The 27,772-nt window shown below is 38.6% G+C and overlaps 1 protein-coding gene across 1 annotated transcript in view; it reads left to right on the forward strand.

Annotated features, from left to right (window-relative positions):
* The window catches only part of ERMARD (ER membrane associated RNA degradation), a 34,506-nt gene extending 6,952 nt beyond the window's left edge, over positions 1-27,554 (forward strand). The window contains exons 4-18 of the mRNA XM_081337147.1: positions 2,228-2,329; positions 3,569-3,658; positions 3,967-4,064; positions 4,347-4,483; positions 4,934-5,048; positions 8,651-8,753; positions 14,078-14,107; positions 15,567-15,635; positions 16,161-16,331; positions 17,363-17,446; positions 18,230-18,303; positions 19,622-19,744; positions 20,663-20,872; positions 22,198-22,311; positions 26,967-27,554. Coding sequence (XP_081193273.1) covers positions 2,228-2,329; positions 3,569-3,658; positions 3,967-4,064; positions 4,347-4,483; positions 4,934-5,048; positions 8,651-8,753; positions 14,078-14,107; positions 15,567-15,635; positions 16,161-16,331; positions 17,363-17,446; positions 18,230-18,303; positions 19,622-19,744; positions 20,663-20,872; positions 22,198-22,311; positions 26,967-27,171 — 1,725 coding nt within the window. The 3' untranslated portion in view covers positions 27,172-27,554. The remainder of the gene's footprint in view (positions 1-2,227; positions 2,330-3,568; positions 3,659-3,966; positions 4,065-4,346; positions 4,484-4,933; positions 5,049-8,650; positions 8,754-14,077; positions 14,108-15,566; positions 15,636-16,160; positions 16,332-17,362; positions 17,447-18,229; positions 18,304-19,621; positions 19,745-20,662; positions 20,873-22,197; positions 22,312-26,966) is intronic.
* Positions 27,555-27,772: the final 218 nt, after the last annotated feature.

Raw genomic sequence — 27,772 nt, forward strand, 5'->3', positions numbered from 1 at the left:
TGCCTTGGATCCAGCTATTCTAAACAACTTTCGTCCTGTCTCCAACCTTCGCTTTCTTGCAAAGGTTGTTGAGAGTGTGGTGGCACGGCAGCTCCCTTTGGTCCTGGAGGAAACTGAGTATCTGGATCCATACCAATCGGGTTTCAGGCCCGGGTACAGCACGGAGACAGCATTGGTTGCACTGGTGGATGATCTCTGGCGGGCCCGAGACAGGGGTTATTCCTCTGTCCTGGTCCTTTTAGATCTCTCAGCGGCTTTTGATACCATCGACCATGGTATCTTGCTGCGGCGTCTTGCGGGGTTGGGAGTGGGAGGCACCGTTTTACGGTGGTTCTCCTCCTACCTCTTGGGCCGTTCGCAGACGGTGTTGACAGGAGGGCAGAGGTCAGCCCCTAGGCCCCTTAGTTTTGGGGTGCCTCAGGGGTCAGTACTCTTGCCTCTCCTGTTCAACATCTATATGAAGCCGCTGGGTGAGATCATCCGTGGTTTCGGGGTGAGGTATCATCAATATGCCGATGATACCCAGCTCTTTATCTTCACCCCGAACCAAACCAGTGATGCCCTCGATGTGATGTCCCATTGCCTGGAAGCGGTACGGATTTGGATGGGGAAGAACAGGCTCCAGCTCAACCCGGCCAAGACTGAGTGGCTTTACGTACCGGCATCTCGACTTGTCCAAGAGGTTCCATCTTTGGTTATGGGAGGAGAGGTGTTGCCTCCCGTTGATAGGGCGCGCAATTTAGGCGTCCTCCTTGACTCACGACTCAGTTTTGAAGATCATATTGGAGTCGTGGCCAGGAGGGCATTCGCCCAGGTTCGCCTGGTGCGCCAGTTGCGCCCCTATCTGGACCGAGATGCCCTACGTACGGTCACTCATGCACTCGTTACCTCTCGGATAGATTACTGCAATGCTCTCTACATGGGGCTGCCCTTGAAGACCACCTGGAGGCTCCAGCTGGTGTAGAATGCGGCCACGCGGGTAGTGATGGGAGTATCCCGATACTCCCATATTACACCCCTCCTGCGTGAGCTGCATTGGCTACCGGTTGTCTTCCTGGCGAGATTTAAGGTGCTGGTACTTACCTTTAAAGCCCTACATGGCTTAGGCCCGGGATATCTGCGGGACCGTCTGCTGCTGGGGACGACTTCCCATCGCCTAGTGTGCTCACACAGAGAGGGCCTCCTCAGGGTGCCGTCGGCCAGACAATGTCGGCTGGCGACCCCCAGGGGGAGGGCCTTCTCTGTGGGAGCGCCAGCCCTTTGGAATCAACTCCCCCTTGAGCTTCGGATGGCCCCAAACCTCCGGTCCTTTCGCCGCAACCTCAAAATGTTCCTTTTCCATCAGGCTGACCTGGATTGATGATGGGTTTTTAAAAGTTTTAATTTTTAACTGTGTAATTAATATTTGGGGCTGTTATTTAATTTTTTCTTAACTTTTGTACTCTTGTTTTTTATTGCTGTTAGCTGCCCTGAGTCCTCTGGGAGATAGGGCGGCATATAAGTCCCATAATAAATAAAATAAATAAAGGTAGTAATTCATGAAGGGGTTAGAAATCTGTAGCTAGTTGCAAATACATTTTGGTAGGAGAAATTAGCTTTTTTTAATACAACAGCACAGAGTTCTTCAAACAGGCAATGTTCCCTAGGATATCTCTTCTGATAATGTATAGTTCTGTGGTTTTCCATGGAAGAATTGTGCTCTGATGCAGAGAGTCTTACCCTAGATTCAGAGCTGTGATAAAATTGACCATCCAAATCATGGGAATCAATTAAAAAAAAGAAGAAGGGCCAGTAAAGTATGCAGGCCTTCTCTCCCATGTATACAAAGTAAATCTAGAATAATTTATTTTGTGGCTATCTCATGGATTGTATAAGTTAGCCAACAAGAATTTGATGGGTGATTGTATTTCTTTTGATAACTTTTTGGTCATTTCTAGTTCTGTGAAAGAAACATATAAATGCTAAATTTTCTTCTTTAACATTAGTATTTCCAAACAGAAGTTCAATATTTTAAATTTGTAATTTTGTGATTTTCAGATATAAGCAACTGTTAATGAAGAGTAAAAATATTCTTTTTAATCTATCAATCAATGATTTAAAAAAAACACTTAATTGTTCTAGTTCAATTGTGTACGCAATCTTATTAAGCTCTATTTCTTCCTAATGTAAATGCACTGATAAAAATAACATGGTTACACTTAATTCTTCTATCTTGTACAAACTACAGATATTTCTTGAAATGTTTGATACCATAAGGAATCCACATGATGCAGCAGTTGCACTCAGTTTAATGAAGCTTACATCAAGTTTGGAACGAGCCTTGGGTGATGTAAGTGCTGAAATCTTGGAATCTTGTCAGACTTGAGGTCAATGAAATCCTTTTTAAGAAATCAGTGTTTCACTTCCTTGTTTACTAATTAAAAGGTCACAGATTAGTATAATTACCAGTTGGTTTCTCTGTCCAAGCACTGAGAGTGATTGGCTTTATACACGTTTGCTGACAGAATGGACTTGAGAACAAGGCTAACTACTTGCTTTAGAGAATTTACTCACTCTGTCTAGAACTTGAAACCTGTCTTGGAGTCATAAACCTTGCAATATTTTGATCCAAAGCACTGCATTCTGTATGACTAATGCAACGTTCATCCATACAGTAAATACTCCTACAATACATTTATGAAAAGCTGAGCAAAGTCAGATGGGTTTAGATACTTAACAGTTCATAGACTTATTTATTTCATAACCTATGCGCTAATTTCAATGGGACTTATCCCATGCTAGGTGTGTCTTACAGTGCAAATACATTACAGTGTCTCACTCTGGAAGCTTTTGGCCAAGAAGCAGGGAAGTCAAAAAGGAGCAGTCTTCTAATTATACCTCATTACAGGGTTTCTAAAAGTTAGCTATCATTTTTTGTATTTGTCAAAAAAAATTGTGGCAGTTTTTAGCTGGAGCGTTTTTAATATCAATAATACAGTGAAGAATGCGTTTTAGTTTTCTGGTGTATGATAAACCCAGTGTCCTGTAATAAGAACTGAATGAGTTTTCTGCAGTCCTTCAGTTCATGTGCATTTGGAAGTAAAGACAGCAAGGCAGTCATAGCATTCACAAGACATTTTTTTTTCTTTTAGCAACCCAGTAATCCCTTGCATCAGGGTGGAGAGACTGAACGGAGTTTGAGCTTTTAGCATTCATTAGACAATAAACCAGGTGAATTCACAGTGAAAGATTGTTGGGCAACTTCTCCAATTGCTTCACATCATTTCAACCAAAAAGGTTTACTAATAGAACCTCTTAGCTTATATCCATATTTGTGGGATCCTGATTTGGGCTGTCTTTGGATATGTCCTCTTTCAAAAATCCAAACAGGAAGATATAAGCCACAGTTTGTAATGCTTTGATCATTGAAGAACTGATATGAAGCTGACTCATACTTCTTTGCTTGAATGAAATAATTAACATTTCAAATTACTCTTTTAAACATAAAAGAGGAAATTGATATCATGCTTTTAACAAATACATTGATTGGAAAGGGCAAATATTCAGAGTGAAATGTATTGTATTCTAGGTATTCTTATTAATTGGGAAAGATTGTCCTTTTCTTCTAAGAGATTTGCTTGCATCTCAGGAACTTGTTTCTGTCTTTGGGCAACCAGTGGTGAGTATTAGATTTTTACTTTCAAATTAAAAATGTTTAAATATTAAGTGTATTTACATTTATCTAAATACACTTTATTTTTACTCACTGGCTGACGTTGAGCAATACCAGTCTAACTGGGCTGTTAGTAAATATTGAGTAAGGATGGGGTAGAGGATGTTTAAGCAAAGATTGGAAGTTGGTATTCAGTGAGCCAGGTTTTATAGAGAGGTTTCATACAGGTTAGAACTTTTGTGAGGTTCATTTGTTTATGGAAAAGTATATGAACAATATATTGTTTTGCAGTATTTACTTTTGCTTTAAATTAGATGGATGTTCTGAAGGTGTTCATTGGGTGTCCAGATGGTCTAAACCTCCGTAATATTTTGTGGCATGGATTTGTATCAGCTAAAGAGATTCCTGTCAAGTAAGCAAAATTAATTTTGATTCTTTTTCTTTTGTGCCAGTTACAACAGAGTTAGAAACATAATTGAACAATAATTGAAGGACGATGTATGCATTTAAAAAAGGATAGGCTATTCACATCTAAATGACATGCCAGTAATTAACTGTGAATGATTGTAATTTATATTTTTATTAGTACTTTCCTCTGTTTCAAAATATTTGAATATTTATTTGAATTTTATTCTTTGGGAATGATTGATGTGTACTATAATTTCCACTGCATTGTATATCTTATTTTCCATAGATATTTCTCCATGCTACTTTTTTTAACAGCTGGATTGGGGCAACTGCTTAATAATTACTGCCTTCAGACTCACTCTGCTTTAGTTCATCGACCCTTTGTATCTTTCACTCACTTGAAAGAGCTACATATATTTCCAGGTATTTTAATGGTTTACTCTTGAAGCTGATACATAGCTACCATCTTGAAATATATATACTTATTGAAGTATTTCGGTTTCACTTTTAGCTCAGTTTAGAAATTGGAACCTTTATGCAAATGTAGCTTCCTGGAGTGAAAGCATATGTTCTAGGTACACAGAAGATTAAAAAGGGCATTATGCAAATCATCTATGGCCAATTCTATGTGTTCTTCAGATGAGGAATGGATTTATCTGAATTGTAGGTACACCAGGCAGGTAACCAGCTATCTTACCATTAAAGAGGAACTAGAGTTGGCAATTAAATCTTACAAGTAATAGTAGAACCATTGTTTGAGTATTATTTGAAGACTATCTTAATATATTTTGATTATAAGTTTTCTCCACAATAAATTTATCTTTTTATGCAATAAAAAAATGTTAGTGCAAGTTCCTCTCTTCTGTTTTATAGACCTTAATAAAGAACTCTTGTCATTAGCTGAAGAATTAGTAACAAAATCCAATATTGTGCTAAAGACCATGTTACCTTTTTGGATTGCTGCAATAACTTCATTCCAGCAGGCAAGGTAACTATGTTAGTGTATTTTAATCTTTTTTAAACAGTTGAAAATTGGTTTAACTCAGTTGGAATGCAGGGCATAATTTATTAGAGGTTATTTGCCTATTACCCATAAGTTGCCATTCCTTGCAGTCTTTGAAATAAGATTTCATAGGGTGTAGGACAGGGGTCGGCAACCTGAAAAAGCAAAAGAGCCACTGGGAACCGGTTCCATCACACATTAAAAAAAAGTGGGAGCTGCGCGCGTGCATCCACGCACGTGCATGCGCATAAAACAAAAGTTTTGTGCATGCGCAAAACGTTTTGTTTTTTTGCGCATGTGCGTGCGTCGATACACGCGCACAGTTCCACTTTTTTTTAATGTGGACGCACCTGCACGCCAGGTGCGTGCCGCCGGAGCCACCCCCGGGACCTCCAAACTGCCGCCCAAACACCCATTTGGAGACCTGCTGGTACAGCACCTTTCTAAACCGGCACCAGCAGGTCTCCAAACCGCACCTCCACCCGAACACCAGCAGGTCTCCAAACGGGTGTTCGGGCGGCAGTTTGGAGGTCCCGGGGGTGGCTCCGGCAGCTTTCTAAACCGCGCGTGCACCTCCGCGCGAACACCCGTTTGGAGACCTGTTGGTGCCGGTTTAGAAAGCTGCTGCGGGCCGCGGCAGCTTTCCAAACCGGCACCAGCAGGTCTCCAAATGGGTACCGGCACCAGCAGGTCTCCAAATGGGTACCGCCGCTGCCCGTTCCGAGAGGTGCGCGCGCAGCTCTCCAAACCTTTGGAGTGGTGCGTGCGCACCTCCTCCCATTCGGAGTGGTGCGCACACACCTCCGCCTGTTCCGAGAGGTGCGCGCGCAGCTCTCCAAACCTTTGGAGTGGTGCGTGCGCACCTCCTCCCATTCGGAGTGGTGCGCACACACCTCCGCCTGTTCCGAGAGGTGCGCGCGCAGCTCTCCAAACCTTTGGAGTGGTGCGTGCGCACCTCCTCCCATTCGGAGTGGTGCACGCGCACCGGGCGACTGGGAGCCGCAGGAGATGGCTCAAAGAGCCGCCTGCGGCTCCGGAGCCGCGGGTTGCCGACCCGTGGTGTAGGACAAATCATCCTGGCTAACTTGCCCCAGCTGACTTGATGCAGGACAACTTTCCATGGCCAACTCAGCATGGGACAACTTGCTGCAAGACAGTTCAACGTGGGATAATTACCTGTTTAACACAGCGGAACGAAGCTTTTATTTCCCCCCTCTTCTGCTGAATATCAGCAGGGGAGGTGATACATTCATCCGCCTAAGTACTGAAAACCCTATCGGGTATGTTTGAGTCAAAAAGTAACAAAGGCAACCATAATCAAGCAAGAGGATCAGTGTGATGAGAGAGAGCATTTCCCTGAAAATGTGCTACATCGAAACAGTAGAAATGTTCAATTTTCTAATTTTGTTCATCTACAAAGGAAGCTCTGATCTCAACAAAATAATGCCTCACCAGGAACTAGTTGAATATGTGTTGCGGCGTGTGTTGGTGTGTATGTATGCACGTATGTATTGTTCCTTGGAATGAAAGCCAGCAGACTTCAAGGTGCTTAGCAAATTAAGGAAAAGTGGTTGGAAATTAGAGAGTAGAGATTATCAATTCATGACAGGGTTTCATTGAATTAGTTTCTGGTTAGGATAGGCAAGACGTGAACCTCACGCATGGAACCCAATTAAGTGGGCAGGCAAAGTTTCATTCCAAGACTGGTTATTGGACATACATTATAATTGTACATAAAGTGTATTTATTAAAAAATGGATAGGGATTTTTGGGTGGACTTTTTATCAAAATGAATACATTCAGAATTTGAAAAATGGAATGCTAACTTAAACTGAAATGAACACATTTGATCTTTTAAGACTAAGAGCTTCTATATGCTAAGCTTGTTTCTAATTTACTGCTGTAGCTGTCATGGTTCCGACAGACAGAGATGAATAAAGCAGAACTCCGAGGCTTGCAAATTCCTCAAAGAACATGTTTATTGATACAAAGTATTGGCACATCAAAAGTCAAACCAAGTCTGGAGACACACGTAACAATTCCCCAACACAAAGTTAAAAAATCCCACCCCTAAAACCATGCAAGCAACGACATTCCCCAATACATCTTCTAGGCGTGTTTTTACGCAATGCCCAGCCTGCAGTCTCGGGAGCAGCCAATGACCTTGGTTCCCACGGAACAAAAGATTATTTTGACTACCAAAGCACCTGAGCAACCCCTCTCCCTTCGTTCTATGTGGCAACCGAAAATGAGTAGGAAAAATGGCTACAGCCATACTCATTTGTAGAGTTTGTACAGTAGCTCTTTCTTATAAACTTCCTTCAGATCACAAATGATTTTGCTCTAATCCATCCAGTTTGATACTACCGTTATCGGCATTTGATCAACAGTAGTTTGAAAACATGTTATTTACATTCAGAATGTTTTGCCTCCCCAGTATTCCATTAAGCCATTTTTTCCCTTTTCTCTCTCTCTCCTTGTTTTCAGTCTTCATTGGCAATCCATCCTTATTAAGATCAACCATTTATCTTTGTAAGGTGTACATCCCAATTACAAAGAAAGGGCTTGTACCAATATAATAAAAAATGTTCCATGGAACATCAAAAAGAAAGGCATAATCATGGTTAGCACTGTTAATCAGGCAAAAAAGAATATAGGATATATAGGATAGGATATCTGCAGTGTTCATCCATTGGTGTTATTTTTAGAGAGAAAACCAAATTAAGAAAGCTGTATAATGGTCCCTAGCCCCCATGCTAAATATCATTCATTTTAAGGTAATTTGGATATTTGTTTATATTTTGATCTATGTAAAAACCACCTTCTGCTTTTTTTGCAGCCTGAATGGTCTCTGATTAATGTACGTTGGAGAATCATGGTTATTTTCAGAGGAGATGCCTGATGGAGTTTTTTTGCACACCCATTATATTGTTGTCCCAGGGCGAGTCAGTCGCAGCGAGTTGGCCGGGGCTTGTCCCACTGCAGGTTATCCCAAAGCAAGTTGGCTGCAGTAAGTTGTCCTGCATCGAGGTGGCCATGTCAAGACCCATTATACCCTTGTCCTGGGGTGAGTCAGCTGTGGCAAGTTGGCTGGGAATTATCCTGCAGCGAGTTATCCATGGCGAGTAGGCCATGGTGAGTCGGCTGGGACAAGTCCCATTATACCATTGTCCCAGGACGAGTCAGCCATGGCCAGTTGGCCAGGGCTTGTCCTACAGCATCCCATGACGAGTTGCCCTTCGGCGAGTCAGCCATAGCAATTCAGCCATGGCCAGCTGGCCACGACAACTTACCCCATTCCAGATTTCATAAGCTACCATTGTTTGGTGTAAGAATTACAATTATCATTCCATAGAAACAATTAAAAAAGATGCTTCTTTTCCCATAAAATGCCCAGCAGGTCTGTTGACCCTTAATTTACATTAGAGTCTAAGGACTTCCACATTGCCCGACCAATTAACAATATGCTCCAAGCATAGTAAGATTCCCTATTATCGCAGGTTATGGCATTTGAATAGTTAAAACCATTTTTCTGCATAAAGAACAACATGTGCTGAAGCTCAGTCCCACAATACTATTTCTTTCAGGTATGCAGACAGTGTCATTTTGCTACTTCCTCAGCTGGAAGGTGGGCTTAGAGTACTCTTCACAGCAGTTAATAAATGCCCAAGCAGACTAATGACAGCTGAGGTAATCATATTCGTCTATTGTTATCCATATGTTTCTTTTTTAAAAAACTGGAATTTGTTGAAAATTATATACACTATACTTTTTTTTATATATGAATGCTTTTATGTTGATACCATTGTTTAAACTGCTAAATTATTTATAGATCTTTGCTCTGTAATCCCCTTTGACAGAAGCATTAATGTAACTTGTGGGGCTTTTACCCAGTAAAAACATACTCACAGGCACTTGAGACATTTTCCCTCTTTCTCTCATCAATCTGTACACGAATGCAATTTGAATCTGTTCAGTTATTGTTCCTCTTAAGTGCTCGGTGAAGTGTAAAGTCCTCATTGCTAAGCCACACTTTAACATTCACAAATTGTTAGAATTGCATGTTTCCCCATTCTTTGCACTCTTCCTTCTGAGCTCCCTAATTCTAGTGTAGTGCTTCGTAATGTGCAAAAGAAATAACTTTGAGTTACTCTTCATTTACAAACAAATACCTTAAGCCATAATTTATAGGACATTATTATTTATTTTAATCCCATTTATATCCCGCCCTTCTCCGAAGACTCAGGGCGGCTTACAATCTAAGCACAAATCAAATGTATATATATCCTTCTGCCTCCCTGCAGGGCATTAGTATCCTATTTTAACTTATAATTTTTCCTGAAAGCTGAACTTTGGGCCAGTCATTCTCTCTCAGTCCTATGAAGCAGGCAATGGCAAGCCACTCTGGAAGTTTTGCCAAGAAAACTGCAAGGACCGTTCAGAAAGTTGCCAAAAATAACCACCATCTCAAAGGCACTGGGGAAAAAGGTACTTTATGTACCTTGCATGCATACCTAAAACTGTTCATTATCAACTGCAAGGCTTTTTGCCTGCAAGTTGACCCAGGATGGACAAATAAAAGTGGGAGCATAGACTATTTCACATTCATATTGTTCTCTGGGGCAGAATGCTGAAAATATTTCAAGTTTGGGTCAATTAGAATACAATCCATTCAAAATGAATGTGGTTGTTTGTTCCAAGCGCATAATAAAATTGTTTTTTATGATTTTGCATACTTGGGGTAGTATATAGGTGGAGAATCATCACTGTAGACAGGTGCAGTCCAGGAAAATGAACAATTTTGGACCTTCCAATAAATTTGAAACACTGCCAGTATAAAGCCCCAAAGTAATAATAAGAACAAAGAAGAGATTTTTTTTTAATTGCTGCTACTGCTTCCATCTCTCCAGTAACAGCATGAAAGAAATCCATGTGGGATATAATTCTCTTTCTTCCCATTTTGTAGACATCTTAGAACCTCAGGATTCCAGCCTCTGCCAGCATACAAACAGAATGTTCCCAAATCTACCCATGTATTACTCTACAACAGTGTTTTCCAGCTTTGAAAACTTTCAAGGCATGGACTTCAGCTCACAATCACCATGCTGATTCGGAATTTTAGATAAGTCCACATATAAAGAAGTTGCCAAGGTTTGGAAATACTGTTCTAGAGTAAGAAGGCTGAAAAGATTCCATAAGAACTGGGGGATGGGTTCTCAATCTTCATTTTTCTCCAACATGAAATTTCATCTCTGGCTTTGGTGGGGGAATTTTTAAACAGTTTTACAGTCTGTGATATATCCTAAAGAACCCACAGCATTGCAACTTTAGCATATTTGGGATGGAGTAATGACCAGGTGAATATAGATTTTAGTCCTCTGCATCCTCTTAGAGAAAAAGGAGAAATTAGTAACTACTTATAAGCAATATTATGCAGACTGTTGCACTATTCCAAGAAAATACTTATTTGTTTCTGGTACAGTATTTCTACACAGCTCAGCTCTTATATTATTATTAGATTTTTATCCCACCTTTATTACTTTTACAAGTAACTCAAGGCAGTGAACATACTGTTTTGATTACTTAATGTCAAAATGCCTGACCACACAACAACTCATTGTATTCATTACAGCAAATAATTAAAGCATCTATTCCTTCTTTAAAACACTTATAAAACTGAGTCTCTGATTCAGAATTATCTCTACTGCATATAGTTCTGGATGACTTGGATAGAGCATATCAGTTACTCAATTATGACTTGTGATGGTGTATCATAACAACTCTGTTGTTCCATGCATGCAGTGCATCTCTTGGTCTTTGACAGCACTGGCTATCTACACAGAACTGTGATGGTTAAACAGACAGGTTTCTGATATTAAATGTTTTTTTAAAAAATATTTTTATTCTGTATATTTTTTCTATGTATAGCTCAAGGCAGTGAGCATATCAATGTCCCTTCCTCCTCCTGTTTTCCCCACAACAAAAAACCAGTGAGGTGGGTTGGGGGGAGGGGACAGACAGAGATAGAGACAGAAATAACAGTGATAGAGAAATAGAGAGATGATAGAGAAATAACTGACTGCTCTTTAGAAGGCCAGATCCTGAAGCTAAAACTCAAATACTTTGGCCACCTAATGAGAAGGAAGGACTCACTGGAGAAGAGCCTAATGCTGAGAAAGATTGAGGGCAATAGAAGAAGGGGACGACAGAGAATGAGGTGGCTGGATGGAGTCACTGAAGCAGTAGGCGTGAGCTTAGATGGACTTCAGAAGATGGTAGAGGACAGGAAGGCCTGGAGGAACATTGTCCATAGGGTCGCGATGGGTCGGACACGACTTCGCAACTAACAACAACAACAAAGAGAAATAATAATAATAATAATAATAATAATAATAATAATAATAATAATAATAATAGAAGAAGAAGAAGAAGAAGAAGAAGAAGAAGAAGAAGAAGAAGAAGAAGAAGAAGAAGTTGGAAGGGACCTTGGAGGTCATCTAGTCCAACCCCCCGCTCAGGCAGGAAACCCTATACCATTTCAGAAAAATGGCTGGACAGTCTCTTCTTAAAAACTTCCAGTGTTGGAGCATTCACCACTTCTGGAGGCAGGTTGTTCCACTGGTTAATTGTTCTAACTGTCAGGAAGTTTCTCCTTAGTTCTAGGTTGCTTCTCTCCTTGACTAGTTTCCATCCGTTGCTTCTTGTCCTGCTTTCAGGTGCTTTGGAGAATAGCTTGGCTCCCTCTTCTTTGTGGCAGCCCCTGAGATATTGGATCACTGCTATCATGTCACCCCTCACCCTTCTCTTCGTTAAACTACACATACCCAATTCCAGCAACTGTTCCCTGTATGTTTTAGCCTTCAGTCCCCCAATCATCTTTGTTGCTCTTCTCTGTACTCTTTCTAGAGTCTCAACATCTTTTTTACATCGTGGTGACAATCTTTTAAACCACCACTTTATAAACTGATAGAAATAGTACAAATTTTCAGTTCAGCTATAATTTCTCTGTAACACCAAAAAGTCCTTTCTGGATGGCTACATCGTCAATTCCATAATTGCATAGATAGAGATGGATGGATGGATGGATGGATGGATGGATGGATGGATGGATGGATGGATGGATGGATAGATAGATAGATAGATAGATAGACAGACAGACAGACAGACAGACAGACAGCAATCTCTAAATAATATCTTCAAATCAATTAGAAATGCATGCTGAATTTAACAACTATAGCCCTATTATATGTTTGCTTTATTGCACCACATTGCATATCCAGTCTTTCAAGTACATATAGGCCACTTGCAATAATTAATAACTATTAGAACAATAAGATCCTTGGCTTAGAGCACCCATCTATAAATCCCTTGGCTTAGAGCACCCATCTATAAATCCAGTTTTGGTCACGATGTAAAAAAGATGTTGAGACTCTAGAAAGAGTACAGACAAGAGCAACAAAGATGGTTAGGGGACTGGAGACTAAAACATATAAGGAACAGCTGCTGGAATTGGGTATGTCTAGTTTAATGAAGAGAAGGACGAGGGGGGACATGATAGCAGTGTTCCAATATCTCAGGGGCTGCCACAAAGAGGAGGGACTCAAACTATTCTCCAAAGTGCCCAAAGGCAGGACAAGAAGCAATGGATGGAAACTAATCAAGGAGAGAAGCAACCTAGAACTAAGGAGAAACTTCCTGATAGTTAGAACAATTAACCAGTGGAACAACCTGCCTCCAGAAGCTGTGAATGCTCCAACACTGGAAGTTTTTAAGAAGAGACTGGACAGCCATTTGTCCGAAATGGTATAAGGTTTCCTGCCTGAGCAGGGGGTTAGACTAGATGACCTCCAAGGTCCCTTCCAAATAATAATAATAATAATAATAATAATAATAATAATAATAATAATAATAATAATAATAATAATAATAATAATAATAATAATAATAATTTACATAGCAAACAAGAGACAAATGGGTATGTTATATATATAAATAGCAATGCTCCTTTTTAGAATACTATTAAACCTTTGTTAGGTATATCCATATTTTGTGATATACATTTTTTTATTTTTTTTTATTTTAATCCCATTTATATCCCGCCTTTCTCCGAAGACTCAGGGCGGCTTACAATTTAAGCACAAACCAATGTGCTTAGCAATAGCCTTCATTCTATGTATATGCCTGCTTATTAGGGCTTTTGCCCCCCCCCCCCAGCGGCATTATTACAAAGTCAGCTTATTGCCCCCAACAATCTGGGTCCTCATTTTACCTACCTCGGAAGGATAGAAGGCTGAGTCAACCTTGAGCCTGGTGGGATGCGAACCTGCACTAATTGCAGGCAGCTGGTGTTACTTAAGGAGGCATTAGCCCACTGCTCCACCATGTATGTATACATACATACGTATATATAATTTTTCCCCAAGCTCTTAAAATATTGGAACTGGAAACAAATGTTACTTACATGAGACTATATCCAAATAAAATCAAACCTGGAAGTAAGGAATTAACCAGATAATATCCTCAAACCAGCAGTCCTCCACTGATGTTCAGAATTTCTCCTGTGAATCATGAGGTTGGCCTGCACAGGCCGAAGGCTTGTAAATCAGTAATGTCTTTGACAGCCTAGTGAGGCTCAGATAATAGCAACACACTCATTGGTTCTGACTATATTCCTCTGTTACATTAATCAGGAGCCCTGGAGGCAAATTACATGTCACATGCAGTGCTTAAGATCAATGAACCTTCATCCTGAATTCCATAGAGCTGAAGATTGATTGATTGATTATGTACCATTAAGTCAGTGTTGACTCTTTGCAACTACTTAGATAATCTGCACACAAATAATTGGCGTTTAAAAATGTTTCAGTTGATGTCTGTTGTCTTCTTGCTTCTCTCACTTGTCTGTGTAGAGTCTAACCTGTATACAAATATTATTTCCAACTGTATATAAAGTATGTTTTATTTTGGAAATGAACTGTTATAACTAGTAATATTTTTCTTTCATTATATTCTAGTCATCTTCTCTGTATACCACTTTCGATGAAGTAAGTTCCTTATAAGAGTCTGAATTATTTGATAAAGTGCTAGTCAATTGTTCTTTTAAACTCAGCATGTTAAAATTACAGTATGGAAAATTCAGTAAATACATTTTTTAAAATATGTTGAGATATTAAGCTTTATAATACTACAATAGCCTGCGTGTCTTACAAGAAGAAAGATAGAAAGCATTTCATAAATGGGGAGAAAAAGCATACAACAATTACAACAATGCATCTCTTCTTTGCTAGGCCTAAATTAGTTTCTAATCAATACAATTCAGTAGAGTCAGCATAATTGGATTTAATATCCAATTAAAGATTGGATGCTGCATATTTATGGTATAGAATAGGGGTGTTAAACTGCCGGCCCGCGGGCCAGATGCGTCATCCAGAAGCCGCGCCCACCCCATTGCCGGCAATGGTCAAAAGGCTCCGATACATTGTGTGACGTCACGTGACGTCACGAGTTTCACATGTCTGGTATAGAATGTAGCATGTTACTCCTTGCTCAACTTGGGAGGAAATACAGTGCTTGCTAGAGAAGTATATTTTTATGGTCCCATATAAATGCTGTTCTGGACTACTATTTTCTATAAATTCTATTAACTGGACTAATTTCAATATATTTTTATTAGGCAGGCTTTATGATACAGAAGGCCCAAATCAGGTTAATTTTGAGTGAAACTGTTTATCAGGATTCTTTTCAGACTAGCTTCTAGCATGATTTTAAGATGTTAAAATCAAGTTATAACTCTTGATTGCCCATTATTCTCTGTGCCAATAATGAAATGAAGGGCATATCTAACAGTTCTTTTGGAACCATATAGCTGTTTTCATACATACATACCTATATAGCCATCATGCTATGAAAAGTGCAGAAGTAAATTTGTAGTACAGTATGCCCCAAGGGCAAGAAAAGCTTTGTTTTATTTATTTTATTTTATTTATTAAATTTATATGCTACCCATCCCACATTATCTCCATCCTGTTCAACCTCTTCAGTGTAATCTGGGTTCTTGTCTAAACAAGAGACTATCTTGTTAACCAACATGATCTGGCCTGCATTTCACCAACAAGGAGATACGTGCCATATATTGTTCTATATGTTGGAATTTGCATCTTGAAGTGTTATAAACCATATTGTCCTAGGCAGAAACAAAGTATAAAGTGAAATGTCAACATCTACCTTGTTCCCCTAATCACTTTGTAAGGGTGAGACATGGATGTACTAACTACCCTATTTTGCATTGTCATGTCCTAAAAGGCATTGGCACAATCTAATGTTTCCAAGAAAGATATAGCAAAAATGTTCGCAAATGCTGTAGTGGCCAGAACTTAGTCAATTCTGCCTGATTTTTCTTAGATAAGTTCCCAGAGTTCCATTGCAAGCCTCTGCTCCTATTAAATAGAAACCTATTCCATTAATTCTTAAATGTATTTCACATCCCTTATTTTTCCTATGTAGATACTAGCAAAACAGTTGAATAATGAAGAAATGAATCAGCTCCCCGGAGTCCTTGGTGAATCAGCAATGGTGATGTAATTAAGTTTTGGGGTTTTCAGTTGGGAATGCTGAATACTTTTAGGTTCACAAATTCATGCTTTATACAAGTTTCTGGCAATAAGCCTAATTGGCCTTATAAATCTAAAATGGCAATATAGTTTCACTGTATAGTGCAGTGTTATCTTTGATCAGTCTTATGTGGAAGACTGGAAGCTATATAGATTTCTGTATTCATATGCAACATTCAGGCTTTTAAAATTGGGGAAAAAAATCATATCTTATTTTTTTTAAAAAAATACAGTTATGGACATGTGAGAATGCTACACATATACAGAGTTTGGCATTCAGTTTTCATTATCAAAGAAGAAAAATGATTTAAGTAGTTTCTTTCTAACTACAGTATTGCAAAAAATGGCAATTAAGGGTTGCTATTTTGGGTTGGGTTTTGACTTCTCCCAAGGTTTTCTTGGATGTATGACTGTAAACAACAGGAATATTTGAAGTAGATCAAATGATGATGAGAAAAAAAATCATCTTATTGGCACATTTTGGCAGGAATTTCTTTGGGATTTTTTGAACCATCAAGAAGGCCCACGTGTTAGAGACCATCTGAGCCATGGAGAAATCAACTTAAATCACTTCCCAAGAGAAATAGCAAATTCCATGCTTTCATTTTCTATTACGCTCCTCTGCAGATTTTCACGGGATGACTTGGCTTCCATTAAGGTAAGGAACATGCCAACTTACACTAAATTTTAAACTACATTAAAATTACGCTGTTGTAGCTTTCAAATCCAAATGTTTATGTATTTAGAGTATACGGTCTCCTTGTTCTATATAGCATATCTGTATGTTTTGTAAATCTCTGTTTATGGAGACAGAGCAACCTGGTGGGCTACCTGTAGCCCTACTTTTTAGATGGCCGCTTGATTGTCACATTCCCTGAAAAGTGATTTCCAAAGGGGAAATTGCTATCCTGAATATCATTTAACGTAACATAAAGGAATAGAACCAAAAGTAAATCCAAGTATTTGTCTTTTTATATGAATTTTTAAAGAAGGAGGGAGCACAACTACCTTCGTTCCTTTTCCCAGTTTTCTATGATTCTTATTGGCTTCTTATTTATTTATTTTTATAATTCAGAGACGTTCTCAGATCAGATATGCATATGTATGTAACATTCAATATTCATCACAGTATTATATTCCCTTTCAAGAAAAGCAGTGTTGTGCAAAGTTGAGAAAAGGAGTATGAAGTAATAAGCCAAAAAAACCCCAAGGCATAATTCTTATATAAGGCACAAGAAAAAGAAAAGGAAAAATTTTATATGCATATACCACGGTGCTGTTCCATTTGAGAATAAGCAGTGACATGTAAAGTGCAGAAAAAGAGTAGAAAGGAATAAGCAAAATAAATTTAAGACAAAAAATAAGAAAAGTAAACATAGCTGAATATTTTAAATCAACACTATTCACTATATAAATATCTTTCTATCCTTGCAAATCATTATACCTTCCACCACATCCATTCACAGTTCATATGTTGCCTTTTATTCTTTATAATTGTCACCTCTGTCTTTTTGAGGATTGTTTCAACAAACAATTTCACAATTGAGAGATATTTTGGTACTTTTATTTTGTAATAAACCTGTGAACTCATTTCAGTGCATTGCCCTTAATTTCAGCAGGAATTTATTTGCGAAAATGCTTGAAATAAGGTTGTATTTTATAATTTACTTTAACATGTCTTTAAACCAGGAACACGAATTCTTAAAACTGTTAATGACTTGTGCAAATAATTACTGTACCAGGTTTCATCCAATAATTCAGCTTAAAAAACAGGTACGTAGTAGTCTTTTTTGCCACTGTTGCTTTGAATTTATACTAGCAGCTTTATATTGAAAAAAATGATAAAATATTATAAATTGAATTAAACGTAATATTCAATTAAAATAAATGGAATATTATTAAATTGAATAGCCCTATTAATTAATATTGCTTTAAATCATGTTGATGAAAGTGTGAGATTTGCACATAAAAAGGAAGCCCAGCTTGAGTGTCCTTAGTGCTCTCAGACCTTGATTGTTTTCTTGCAGACGTTTCATTACCCAAACTAGGTTCACATCATCAGTATTAGTCCAGCATGTTAAGTCAATGTTTGACAGCACCTGAGGTTTTATTGAAAATTATAGACAGTCCAAAAAGTTTAATCAGGTATAGATTTATATATTTTTTATTTCAGAAAAAAAATATTAGTAAATCTGTGCATTGGCATGGATCCTGAACATTCAAGAGGAAATCTCCTTTTGATTACAGTGATGTAGATAGGAAACTATTGGGAAAACATTCCCACATGTCCTATTAAAAGCAACAAAACCCAGCAGCTGAACAGTGGCGTCGGTGTTTATTGATCTGCAGTTAGGGAGCATTCTCAGTAAGAGAAGGCAGAAGTTAGAACAAGCAATTCTAATAGCTTTTAGCCTATTCTAAAGATGGCTTTAGTTACATCTTTGCTGATTCCGAGGCCCTGTAGCACAACATGTTTGAGATCATGGGATTTCCTTGAATCATTAGTTTAATGAAAGTAAGATAGATTGTTCTGTAATTTTTGTTTTCTCTTTCTAGATCCTGAACTGCATAAAAAGTATCACCTCTTGGCCAGATTTTCCTATAGAGCCTGAAGAACAAGAAATTTCAGGGTAATACCTTTTTTCTCCTTCCCTTCTTGGAGTCATAACCATAGGATTGAAAGAAATAGATGATGAATTTGTTTGTTGATAATTGCATGAATGATCATTGCCAGTCACATTGGACTCAACAGCCTCAAAACAGGTCTTTATGGCCTGTAAAACACTTCCAGCCCATTGTAAAATGCTGCGTGCCTCCCCCGTGACATGACCACATTTAGGGCTCTTAGCAATCTGTTCATATTCATGGTTGCCAAGTGCCCTACAATCATGTGATCACCATTTGCAGTCTTCTCAGCATTCTTTCCCAGAAAATCAATGGGAATGCCAGCAGGGAAGGTTGCAGCTAGAGCATTGGATTTGAGGTCCATTCCCTTAGCATACCGAGACATAGTATTTCTCTTCACCTCTGTACCAGTGTTTCCACCCCTCCAGATGGGACAAACTAGTAAACACCAGTATTCTGAGCCTTTCAGAACAATGGCATTTGCTAGCATTTTTTGTCAGATTTGAGATCTGTTCTTCCAGCATGTCAAAGGATTTCTCCTCTGGAGGGGAAATCTCTTGACCTGCTGGAGGAATGGACTTCAGATCAGGTGAAAATGCTAGCAAATACCATAATTGTCATGATTGTTCTCCTGGTGGGCTAGAATACAAGTTTGCTTTACACCCTTACTGGTAGACACGAAAAATTATTTGGAAATATGTGTTAGGAATGCTACAAGTGTCGGTCACTAGATCACTCCAATTTCGACTACAGTCGTTCTCTAGACACTGAGGCTATTTTAAAATCAATAAATACCACCCTGAGAGAAATACATATGTCTTAATTAGATGCCAAGCACAATGAAGAAACACAGAAAGAGAGAGGACTAAAGGAATCCTTTTATTTTTGTAAGGGATACATATCAGTAGTCAGACAAATTCTCTGGAAATAAAAATTTTTAAGGGAGAAATTCTACTTTATCATGTTGTAGGGCAGAGATGAACAGTGTATAGGGCATTGAAAGCCTTGACTGTATTCCACAAAGAACATGAAAGAAAATATCAAACTGTAAATTTTAATGTGACTGAAGATAAAAAAGATTAAATGCAAATTTGGAGAGGAATTATATTAATGATCTTTTTTCAATGTAAATAAAAATTATATCTAATTTAGATTTTGTTCAGATTCATTCAGGTGCAATATTTCTGCTTAGTTTTCAGTATAGGAAATGGGGATTGTTGGGATGTAAAGTGTTTATTGCAGTAAAATGAATAGTTATTTGTGTCTTAAAGAAAACTAAGTCTTGGGTGAGTTTGTATTGTAATAACTTATTTTTATTTTTAGGTCAGGAAGAGATACTGCCCCCTGTATTCTTATGATCAGTGATATTTTGTCTCAATTGCAGCCCTATTTGTCTGTGAATGTTACACTATTAGGTGATCCCGTAAACAATCTGCTAACTGAGAAGTAAGTTTTATAAGATATTGGGGGCCCTTTTTCAAATATGAGAACACATTTTATTCTGTTAATGCTTTGTTATTCTTTGGAGTTTCGTTTATGTTAAATATCATAATATAGCATTCAGATATTTACTGGACCAAACCCCCAAAAATAGCATTTTAGTTTGGCATGATAGATGATTCCAACCATTTTGGTTTTAAATCTTAATGTAAACCTTTGCACTGTGTTGTGGAAACTGCGTCGGTTGTGGCTTACTCAATAAACCCATGGATAAATTAATGTGATATATGAATGCAGTCATCATGTTGTTTAGCATGCATTTTTTTATAAAGTGTGCCTGGAGTTGGCTTGTCTCTGTTACTTATAATTGAATTAATACAATTTGGATTTGAATGACATTAGAAACTGCATTTAACAGAAATGGAAATAAACTTCGGAATTCCTTTATAGTTACACTAGAGACATATTAAAAAATCTTTATTTAATATGGAAGTACTCAATGTAAGAAGGGACGTGGTGGCTCAGTGGGTGAGGATGCTGAGCTTGTCGATCAGAAGGTCGGCAGTTTGGCAGGTCGAATCCCGAGTGCCACATAACAGAGTGAGCGCCTGTTACTCATTCCAGCTTCTGCCAACCTAGCAGTTCGAAAGCACGTAAAAATGCAAGTAGAAAAATAGGGACCACTACAGTGGGAAGGTAACAGCGTTCCATGCGCCTTTGGCGTCTAGTCATGCCGGCCACATGACCACGGAGACGTCCTCGGACAAGTGCTGGCTCTTCGGCTTTGAAACGGAGATGAGCACCGGCTGCGGGGGAGCCTTTACCTTTATCTTTTACTCAATGTAAACTTTTTTTATATTCATAGAAAGATGATATTTGCTATAAGTATAACTAATTTTATTGCAACCTTTTTTTTCTGTTCAGGTTACTGACTGAACTTTGTAGCAAGCACAGTCATACCCTTTTCTCTCCACGAACCGTCTTGGAAACCATTGTGGTGCTTCGCCAGATAAGCACCCGTTGCCATCATGTGTCATGTCAAGTCATTTCAATTTATGAAACCAGATATAAACAGTGGATAAAAAAGTCACTGAGATCTCGCCAACGACTTACCTTTCTACGCATGAGAAGAAGGTGGGAAGTATCTTAAGAGAATGAGAATTTTAACGGAAGGTAGTTTTAAAATAAAGAAAGTAATTTTAATACTCTACAGAACTACATTTTTGTAACACTAACCTGATCCTTCCAAAGTTAATATCATTAATTGTCATGAAAGGGTCTCATTGAAATGAGTGAGATTTAGCAGTATGTTAATGTAGCTAGAATATCAGCATATTGCTAGGGAAATCTGGGTTCATTCAGTTGATGCTAACTGATCTTCAGCTGGTAAACAAATCCCAATCTGATTTTCTTAGGAATGATGCCTTGAATTCTTAGGAGAAAAAATGGGATATAGATTTAATAAAATGGTAAAGTTGTGGCTAATTTGGAACAGAATGTGAGCTTAATAAGAGCAGCTTATTAAAATATTATTTTAAAAAAATTAAGGGGGAAAGCTGATAGGAAGAGATTTTCAAACAGCATGTATATATATATATGTATGTATGTATGTATGTATGTAGATCTTGGCGTGTACGAATATATATATGTGTGTATATATATATATATATATATATATATATATGTGTGTGTGTGTGTGTCTGTGTATATATGTGTGTATATATATATATATATATATATATATATATATATATATATATATATATATATATATATATATATATATATATATATATATATATATATATATATATATATATATATATATATATATATATATATATATATATATGGGACGCAGTGGCTAAGTGGGTTAGGACGCTGAGCTTGTCGATCAGAAGGTCGGCAGTTTGGCGGGTCGAATCCCAAGTGCTGCGTAACAGAGTGAGCGCCTGTTACTCGTCCCAGCTTCTGCCAACCTAGCAGTTCGAAAGCATGTAAAAATGCAAGTAGAAAAATAGGGACCACTACGGTGGGAAGGTAACAGCGTTCTGTGCGCCTTTGGCGTCTAGTCATGCCGGCCACATGACCACGGAGACGTCCTTGGACAAGCGCTGGCTCTTCGGCTTTGAAACGGAGATGAGCACCGGCCCCTAGAGTTGGAAACGACTAGCACGCATGTGCGGGGGAACCTTTACCTTTACATATATATATATACATACATATATATATATATATATATATATATATATATATATATATATATATATATATATATATATATATATATATATATATATATATTTTCATATTCCTGCCAATTGGCAATTTCAGCTTTTTTATACTGTATGTTCTCCAGATGCACTTCCTGACTTTATTATTTTGGGTCCATGTAATATTATTTTAGTGTTAACTGTTTTAGATGTACACTTAGTTACTTGCTTTATTTTTTCTTCCAGTATCAAATTTCTGTCCCCAGTCTTGCAACTCATTTTAATTTTGATTACCCTGGAGCTAGCGAACATTCATATGATTTGCCGAAAAAATACTTTTGAACGTCAAAAATACTTAAAGTGAGTATAATGTTCTTTTCTTGCAGAATATTCTAGCGTTAAATGTTTTTTTCATTAACAATTATCTGGTAATTACCAGTAATTTACAATTCTTTGTTTTCTTATATCATTCTATTTTTAAAAGCACTCTGTGTCTAAAGATGCACATTAAGGATATCATTGCATTTAAAATATATTTCTTCATTTGTTGTTCTTGCTGCTGTTTTTTTCTTTAAATAGCTGCTTGGACTGAATTAGATTTAGAACTATGGTAGATATAAAACATGATTTTTTGAAAGCTATGAAATGGTACAAATTCAATGCTGTCACAGATTTGATATAATGTTTGAATGGCACTCATTATTTAAAACTGCAGCCCTACACATATTTTAATCAGCAGGGGAAGTTACAGTGAGAAACTGCAAACTGACTATTTGAAAGGGAGTGATGCAAGCTGCTGGCTGATCTTATTTTCTATTTGCAGACTAACTAAGAAAGCAACAATAGTTCTTTTAGCTAAACATATTGCTTTTAAATGCCAAGTCAATTATTTTATAAGGTACATCAGCATTTTCTAATCTAACCAACAGTAAGATATGTGGGCTTTCAGTTCCCAGCATGCTTAGCATTGACCATCTTGAATGGGGAATTCTGGGAGTTGAAGTCCATATATCATAAGGTTGCCCAGGTTGAGAAACATCTAATATTTGTTCCTTTTTGAGATTGGATGACAGAAAGAAGAGGGGAGTGTTCATCCACGGTACTGCAGACTTAAACTAGACAGCAGGGAAGTGGAGCTAATGCTATGTAGGAATTCATTCCTGCCATCTGTTGTGTGCAGACTTCTGAATTAGGGTGTCTGGGACAATGTAAGAATATTGATAGTGTACTATCTACCCCCTAGCCTAATATTTTGCCTACCTGAACTAGTAGAGTTGATCTAAGACAGGGGTGTCAAATTGCCAGCCCATGAGCTGGACGCATCACCAGGAAACTGAGACCACCCCATTGCCGGCAATGGGGAAAAAGCTCCAATATGTCGCACGACATCACGTGACGTCGTGAGTTTGACATGTCTGATCTAAGACATGATGTTGGTGGAGCATCTTAGATAGGATTTCATTGTCCATGTAAAGTTTGCTCAGGTGTGACTAAGGATTTCACATTCTGTACAGTGGTTTCATGCAAAAATGGGCATGATAAAGGACCAAAATGGCAGGCACCTAACAGAGGCAGAAGAGATTTAGAAGAACTATACAAGAACGAGCTTAACATCCCTGATAGCCACAATGAGGTGGTCACTGACCTTGAGCCAGACATCCTAGAATGTGAAGTGAAGTGGGCCTTAGAAAAGCTGAGCAACAACAAAGCTAGTGGAGGTGACAGTATTCCAGCTGAGCTATTCAAAATCTTAAAAGACGATGCAGTAAAAGTGCTACACTCAATTTGCCAGCAAATTTGGAAAACTCAACAGTGGCCACAGGATTGGAAGAGATCAGTTTACATTCCAATTCCAAAGAAAGGCAGTGCCAAAGAATGTTCAAACTATCGCACCATTGCACTCATTTCACATGCTAGTAAAGTCATGCTTAAAATCCTACAAGCTAGACTCTAGCAGTATGTGGATCGAGAACTACCAGAAGTACAGGCAGGATTTCGAAGAGGTAGAGGAACTAGAGATCAAATTGCCAACATACCCTGGATCATGGAGAAAGCTAGTGTTCTGTACCAGCCTGCTACCGGCCCTGCAGAAAAGGCAGGGACAACCCCTTTACAAACGGCAAGAGGCTGGAATTACGCCTGCCAAATTTATAGCTACAAAAACAAACAAGACACGAACCAAGAAACAGGAGCTTTAAGAAACATGAACCATCCGAGCGGTTGCCTTCAGCAAACCAGCCCTCCCAGACATTCCCCTTATATAGAGTTCAGGGCGTGGCTTCTCTCTGCCTCCTTCCGAGAAGCCCCATTGCCTTCCTCTGTTTACTCCTAATTGACTGCCTCCTGCGTCGGGCGTCCTTGAACAGGGCCAGCTGTGGGTCATCTTCATCCACACTGTCAGGCTCACACAGCTGGGTCTCCGTGGTGACCAAGTGGGAGGGGCCTGGCTGAGGGCTATCATCAGCAAGATCTTCAACCCCCTCAGCAAGGTCTTCAACACCCCCCTCCTCCTCTGAGTCGTCCGACCCAACTGCCGAACCCACAGGCTGACCCTGAATCACAACAGCTAGGGAGTTCCAGAAAAACATCTACTTCTGCTTCATTAACTATGCTAAAGCCTTTGATTGTGTGGATCACAACAAACTATGGCAAGTTCTTAAAGAGATGGGAGTACCAGACCATCTTATTTGTCTCTTGAGAAACCTATATGCGGGTCAAGAAGCAACAGTGAGAACTGGACACGGAACCACTGATTGGTACAGAATTGGGAAAGGAGTCCGGCAAGGCTGTATGCTGTTGCCCTGCCTATTTAACTTATATGCAGAGCACATCATGTAAAAGGCAGGGCTAGATGAATCAAAAGTTGGAATTAAGATTGCCGGGAGAAATATCAACAACCTAAGATATGCAGATGATACCACTCTAATGGCAGAAAGTGAAGAAGAACTAAAGAGCCTCTTGTTGCGGGTGAAGAAGGACAGTGCAAACGTTGGGTTGAAACTTAACATTAAGAAAACCAAGATCATGGCATCCAGCCCTCTCAATTCCTGGCAAATAGATGGGGAAGAAATGGAAGTAGTGACAGATTTTATTTTCCTGGGCTCCAAGATCACTGCAGATGGGGACTGCAGCCAAGAAATTAAAAGACGCTTGCTCCTGGGGAGGAAAGCCATGGCAAATCTAGACAGCACACTAAAGAGCAGAGACATCATCACCCTGTCAACAAAAGTGTGTATAGTCAAGGCTATGGTCTTCCCAGTTGCAATGTATGGCAGTGAAAGTTGGACCATAAGAAAGGCTGAGCGCCAAAGAATTGAAGCCTTTGAACTATGGTGCTGGAGAAGACTCCTGCGAGTTCCTTGGACTGCAAGGCGATCAAACCAGTCAGTCCTAGAGGAGATCAACCCTGACTGCTCTTTAGAAGGCCAGATCCTGAAGTTAAAACTCAGATACTTTGGCCACCTAATGAGAAGGAAGGACTCACTGGAGAAGAGCCTAATGCTGGGAAAGATTGAGGGCAAGAGAAGAAGGGGACGACAGAGAATGAGGTGGCTGGATGGAGTCACTGAAGCATTAGGCGTGAGCTTAAATGGACTCCAGCAGATGATAGAGGACAGGAAGGCCTGGAGGAACATTGTCCATAGGGTCGTGATGGGTCGGACATGACTTCGCAGTTAACAACAACACAGTGGTCAAGGTCCTGTTACAGTGAAGTATCTGGTCTCTTGTTTGCACGTAGCTTGTGTACCATAGGTTGCTAATTTCCTGATTTGTGGTGTTCCATAGGGTTTTGTCTTAAACCACCATGTACTTCAACATGTAGTCTCTGTGGGAGGCTTGGAACCATTACTATGCTAATAATACCCAGGTCTACATTATTTATCACACAGCTCCAAGGAATCAGTAATCAGCCTTTTCTATTAATAACTTTTTAAAGAAAAATAACAAATCCAGACGAGGAGAGTTGTTAGTAAATAAACTGGATCTTGGGATAGGATACCAATTGTCTTGGATAGATGTACTGTCTCTGAAAAGATAGGAGAAGTCTTGGAGCCTTCTTTAGCTTCTCTTGTGGCTGGATCTGTAGGTTGTACCTATGGTAAGGAACACATTTGTCAAATATGCATAATATCCCAGCTACCAATGTTCTTTAGTCAGTCAGATTTGGGAATAGTCACATCCCTTGAGAACTGCAACACTCATCACGTGAGGCTGTTTTGGGAAAGTGAAGCTTGCAAGTGATACCAAATGCCGCAGCTAGTGTAAGTGGTATAAGGATCACATGATGCATAAATTGAAAGATCTGAACTGATGATAAGTTGCTTTACCAAGCAAGTTGTAAGGTTTTGGTATTGACCTTCAGTGCTCAAACAGCTTAGGATCTATAAGGATCAGTTCTTCATTATAAATCTGACTAAGAAGATGTACAGGCAGTGTTCTTCCAAAGATGGCCTATCAGAATTGAGCTTATCTGGCAAGGGAGAAGTGTTCTCTTGAGTTGCTTCCAAGCTTTGGAGTCTTCTCTTTTTCATTGTTTATAACAGGGATCTTCAAACTTGGCCCTTTTATGACTTGTGGACTTCAGAATTCCTCAGCCAGGCATGCTTGCTGAGGAGTTCTGGGTGTTGAAGTGCACAAGTCATAAAAGGGCCAAGTTTGAAGACCCCTGCTTAGATGTATTTCTTCTGCAGGGTATTTAACAGTTAACTAACTTACAGTAATAGGTTTTAATTGGGTTTTAATTTTATAAGTACTCATTTTAATAGAAAGCTGGTTTATATATCAAATACATAATGAATTGGGGTGACTTCTGATTTAATGTCCAGCATAATTGCATTGGATATGTCCATTACTCTTATCAGCCAAAGCAAAAATGAGGTAAAAGCTTGGCAGGTTTATTATGGCATAAATGATTTATGACGTTAGAACAGTCTCAAATGACTTACAAAAGACTTAATTTAAGAAATAATTTTAATCAAGCATATTGACATATTTTCATTTTGTTTTCCTCCTAGGTTCCTCAAACTGATTTTGCAGTATTTTGAGAACTTAGTGACTTACACAAGTCCAGAAAAAAATAAATGGGATGAAACCATAGTGCTTACACATAAATCGTTGATAAAAATCAGAACCTTTCTAGGAAGAGAACTGATGCTTGTACAGCTAGCTGAAACAAAGAATGTAGTTAGTCCTCATCAAAATTCTATAGGTTTAACTTAGACAGTTATCATTTCTCCCCAATTTATAAAGATCAACATTTGCAAAAACTATGTGCATATATTCTCCAATGCAGTGGTGTGTAGATGTGAGTATGAAAGATTTTCTGAGCAAAAAAAATAATAATATGGCAAAGCCACTATTATCTGTTGAATATGGGTGGATGGGTATATCGGATGATGGATTAATGGATGGATCGATGGATAAATGAATAGGTTTGATGACATTAGTAAGATCAGTATTATTGCTGCTATAAATATATTTTTTATTTTTTACTAAAGTGCATTATATATGTTACCGTAAAAATGTTTTGGTAAAATATACTGATTTGTAAATTATTTTTTACAATTTTCCCTGATTAAGGTGAATAAACTGGGAGATATGAGTTACCATTATAGAGTGAAAATGTAATTGCCTGTTTCTCAGAACTCATTCTGAATTCACATTAATATTTAATTACCATTGTGATATTTTGACGACTCAGAATTGTACTATGCATCTGCATAGTACATAATACATCTCACAATTCTTTTACACCAGTCTTTGGAATTCCTTTCCTGACTGGTGCCTCTTGCACAGCCTCGCTTTATGACTGCGTTGCTTA

Source organism: Vipera berus, assembly GCF_964194415.1.
Source record: "Vipera berus genome assembly, chromosome: 1".
NCBI classification, from domain to species: domain Eukaryota; kingdom Metazoa; phylum Chordata; class Lepidosauria; order Squamata; family Viperidae; genus Vipera; species Vipera berus.